The following is a 4,793-nucleotide window of genomic DNA, read 5'->3' on the forward strand; positions in this document are numbered from 1 at the left end:
TTTAAAGGAATGTGAATGAGGGTTTCAGAAAGCGGCGGTTGTTCTGAGGCATGGGCGGAGCCATGAACCCAGGTCTTTTCACCGCCGATGGCCTTGATACACTGCTGCAATCATTACTATACTCTGAAAATGTTTTACTGGTTGCATTGCTTCTGGAAGATTTTGAATTGTTGCCACTGGTAAGGGGGGGAAAAAAAATGGAGAAATCAATTTGTAACATAAATCAGAAGCGACACATTGCTATACAGATAAGGTAGCTTACCCTTTGGCACGGTTCTGCTGACCTTCTCCACCAGTTTTCCGTTTCTTGGATTTACGGAAGTAGGGAGCAGTCTTACGCTTTGTACCATTCTTCTCTTTGTTTCCTCTAAAATAAGAGGATGTAGAAGTGCCATCTTCCTCATCACTGTCATAGTTCCCTGTATTATGGCTGGCCTTTGCACTGGACTTCTGGGCAGTATCATCAGCTGTGATGGGAATTGTGAACATGAAGAAATCAATAACCACTTGTAAAACAATATTTTCTTACAGCATCTGTGCATTGATTAGAATACACATCCTACCTGGCAGAGTCCATTCTGAATATTTCTGGAGAACATCTATTAGCTCTGCTCCATATTTCTCCAATTTATCTTCTGTGACTCCATCAATCTGGAGTAAAACGTCCGGTTCTGCAGACAGAGACTCTGAAATAAAACAAGTCATAAATCAATGGTATGGGGTGACCAAGTACAACACTGTTTTGTACAACAAAGCAAAAAGGTACAGCGCTCATAACCTTTCCGTGAGAGACACTCAAAGTGCTTTAGAAATGTAAAAATAAATATAAATAACTGCACAAAATAGCAATGATTATGTGAATAATGATTATAAATATATGAATCTAAATAAATATAAAAACATCCAGAAAATAGTCGAATAAAAAAAGTGACAAATTGATATAAAGTGAAAAAATAAATCTATACGTTTCTTATTCAGTGCAAATCCAGAAAAAAGTCCAAATAAAAGTGACAAATTGTTTCAAAGTGAAAATAAAGTGAAAAATAAGTTTCTTTCCAAGTTTTATAAAGTGCAAATCCAGCAACTTCAAGTAAAAAATCCGTGCTCCTTAACGTGTCCCGCAGGAAAGATAATGGGTGTGCACTCACTGCAAAGAACGACTGTATATAAACAGCAGCACACGTTTTGATTAAACGGAGTAGTTTTCAGCGTCCTCCGTCCCTTGAACCCGTTTTATTCTGATATTCATCTCCAATAAATAGCCTGGCAAGGACGTCCAGCCTGCCAATTTATATTTACATTTCTAAAGCACTTTGAGTGTCTCTCACGGAAAGGATATGAGCGCTGTACCTTTTTGCTTTGTTGATTATTAAGGTCCAACAACCTTAGTGTAGCAGCTCCTAACTAGTCCGTTTTTTCCAGTCATCTATTTTTTTTACTACAACACTGTTTTGTGCCTGTTTAAAATGGCGAATTGCTAAAGAGATTTAGGAGTTCAGAACATCATAAAGCAATGCTCCGGGGGTCTATCAGCATGCTTTCTATAAGCTTCATGCACTGACTAGTCTGTTTTGGCCAAAAAAAAAAGTGACACACTATATTTAATTGGACCTCCTTTACCTTTGATTACGGCACGCATTTGCCGTGGCATCGTTTCAATAAGCTTATGCAATGTCACGAAATCTATTTCTGTCCAGAGTTGCATTCAATTTTCACCAAGATCTTGTAGTGATGATAGGAGAGTCAGACCTCTGCGTAAAATCTTCTCCAGCACATCCCAATGGGGTTAAAGGAGAACTATGGGGTCAGTGTTTTTCCCCATAGTTCTCCTTAGGGTAACGGGCGGACACAAACTAGCGTCCTCCCGTTACCCTAAGCTCAGTATACCGTGAGCTACAGCTCGCGGTATACTGAGACGCCGCAGCGGATCCCGACATGGACGTCGGGATCCGCCCCAGCTGCGTGAGTGACAGCGGGCTCTGCCTATCTAGAGGCAGAGCCAGCTGTCACTCACGCAGCTGGGGCGGATCCCGACGTCCATGTCGGGATCCGCTGCGGCGTCTCAGTATACCGCGAGCTGTAGCTCACGGTATACTGAGCTTAGGGTAACGGGAGGACACAAACTAGCGTCCTCCCGTTACCCTAAGGAGAACTATGGGGTCAGTGTTTTTCCCCATAGTTCTCCTTTAAGGTCTGGACTCTGTGGTGGCCAATCCATGTGTGAAAATGATGTCTCGTGCTGCCTAAAAAACTCGTTCACAATTTGAGCCCGATAAATCTTGGCATGGTCATCCATGCCTGTGCCATCAGGGAAGAAAAAATCCATGATGGAAAAACCTGGTCATTCAGTATATTCAGGTAGGCAGCCAACCTCATTTTTTGGGGACATAATGTTGCTGAACCTAGACCTGACCAACTGAAGCAACCCCAAATCACAACACTGCCAAAATCCAGGTGGTGACTTTTTGTTTTGGCCAGGCAGTGTATTCTTACTTATATTTAGATATAATTCCGCAAAGATCAACAGCAATCATCAGTATAACCATAGTTAATTGCTGTTGACCAATTGCAGGATGTACGGTAGGCTGCAGTTAGAGTAAGTTATAATGTAATGATGTAACTCCTGCACATCTGCACAGTGTACTAAACTGGGCATGCGTGGCTCAGTTCACAAAAAAAAGGTAGGAGATTTTGGGCAAAAGAGACTTACACAATCTTTTCTTCTATAAAAAAAAACCTGCTTGTCAGCAATTTGTTTTTCCTAAAAAGGACATTTCCCTTCCACTTTAAGTACTGGCGGTTGTTTAGCCCTTCTGGATCACAGCTACTTTCACTTTAGTAATGGACCTACTGATTTGCCAGTACCTTTGTAGTTATTACCATGTTAAAGAGACACACTTATTTTAATTTAATTTTGAACAAGTCCATGTTTAGTGTTATACTTAGTGTTACAATAATGCTTTTTCTTTTCATGTGTGTTTTAAATCCCAAGGAAACCTTCCTTTTAAATGGAATCTTTCCTACCCCTCTCAAACATGCACTAGTCACCCCAATACCCAGCCATCCACAATTCTGCCCCCGGCTATATCTCTGACCTTGGCTCAAAATATCACCCTAACCGTCCACTCCGCTCTTCCCTAGACCTCCTGCTTTCCAGCTCCCTAGTCAACTCCTCCCATACTCACCTCCAGGACTTCTCTAGAGTCTCTCCCATCCTCTGGAACTCTTTACCCCAACCTGTCCGTCTATCTCCCACCTTGACTGTCTTTAGGTGTTCCCTAAAGACTCATCTCTTCAGGGAAGCCTATCCCACCTCAACCTAACCACTGAACCATCACGTTCTCAAACAATTCATCCCCACACAGCTACCTCCTCATGTATCATTTCCCCCTCCTCTTTCAGATTGTAAGCCCTCAGGGGCAGGGCCCTCTTTACCATCGTCTTGAATTGTATTGTAATGTCTTCCTTACATTGTAAAGCGCTGCGCAAACTGTTGGCGCTATATAAATACTATGTAATAATAATAATGCTGAAAACCCATTTAGAATGCATTAAAACAAGTGTGCAAAGTCTTGCAGTTTCATTTGTTTATAAGGCAGCTCCAGCTCCCCTGCCAGTAGAAAAGGACAGCTTTCCTCTGTGTGAGAGCAGTAGTCTCTCTGCAGATGTCCATCACATCCTCGGTCAGCAGGAAGTAAAAACTTTGCCGATAGCAGAGCCGTAGCTCGAACTCACATAGGGAAAAGTCGGGCTGCTGCAAAAAGGCAGCCTTTCTTACATAGAGCACAGTGGTCCATTTCTGCAAACTACTGTCTGTTGTAGATCTGGAACTGATTTATAAACAAAACAAATAGTAAAGGCTGCCATATACTTAGGGGGTTATTCACAAAGCTGCCAACAAAAATTGGGCGGAGCTAGCAGTGACAGCTATCTCCGCCCAACTGTTTCCTATTGGCCGGCACCTGCTAGAGTCTTCTAGCCAGTCCCAGCCAAGAAATAACAATTGGGCGGAGCCGGCCATGACGTCACAGCCGGCTCCGTCCAGTTGTTTAATGACAGAGCAGCGTCCCCAGGTCATTTGGGGTCGCTGATCTGTCATTACAACTGGGTAGACCCACCAGTCATTTGCGGGACGAAAGGCCAGCCTTTGGCAGGCCATTCGCCCGGCTTCAGGTGTCACACCGGCTCAGTCGAGCCAAAGCATATGCCTTCGGCTGCTGTATGGGCCATAGTGAATAGCCCATACAGCAGCCCGGCGGCCGAAGAATCAGCCGAAGCTACGGCTGGATCCTTCAGCTCCTACGTGAATAACCCCATTAGTTTCTTCCCCATTTAGCATTGCGGGCTGAACAAGAAAACACTCTGGAAGGGAATTCATCCACCCCCAACCCGCTGGGCTTTTGTATTCAGGCAGTGGTAGGCGCCCTACTTTCAGATTAACGGATGTCGGACGGGAGATTGCTAACAGGGCAAACCACCGAGTGAATTTCATCTGAAATCAGATGGATATCATTAGCTGCAGACAGGTAAGTTGATATTTCTAGGCATTACTACTGATGTTTTTGCTCTGGGTTTATTTCTCATTTAAAATCATATCCTACTTTTTATCTCATAAATGGGGAGAATTATTTAAAAGTATCCGAGACAAACTTTGGCTCAACTGGTGCTCAGCCAATCAGGTTTTACATTTTGATTTTCTAAGCTGTTTGGAAAAATGAAAGATAGAAGCTGACTGGTTGCGGTGGGAAACTGCAGCAATTGAGATAAAACTTTGTCTCAGACACTTTATTAAT

At 43.2% G+C, this 4,793-nt stretch overlaps 1 protein-coding gene across 1 annotated transcript in view; it reads right to left on the reverse strand.

Annotated features, from left to right (window-relative positions):
* The window catches only part of BLM (Bloom syndrome RecQ like helicase), a 28,228-nt gene continuing 23,435 nt past the window's right edge, over positions 1-4,793 (reverse strand). The window contains exons 19-21 of the mRNA XM_018561360.1: positions 564-686; positions 263-467; positions 1-176 (exon numbers count right to left, since the gene is read on the reverse strand). Coding sequence (XP_018416862.1) covers positions 2-176; positions 263-467; positions 564-686 — 503 coding nt within the window. The 3' untranslated portion in view covers position 1. The remainder of the gene's footprint in view (positions 177-262; positions 468-563; positions 687-4,793) is intronic.

Source organism: Nanorana parkeri, unplaced genomic scaffold (genome assembly GCF_000935625.1).
Source record: "Nanorana parkeri isolate BGI_ZX_2015 unplaced genomic scaffold, ASM93562v1 scaffold519, whole genome shotgun sequence".
Classification (NCBI taxonomy): domain Eukaryota; kingdom Metazoa; phylum Chordata; class Amphibia; order Anura; family Dicroglossidae; genus Nanorana; species Nanorana parkeri.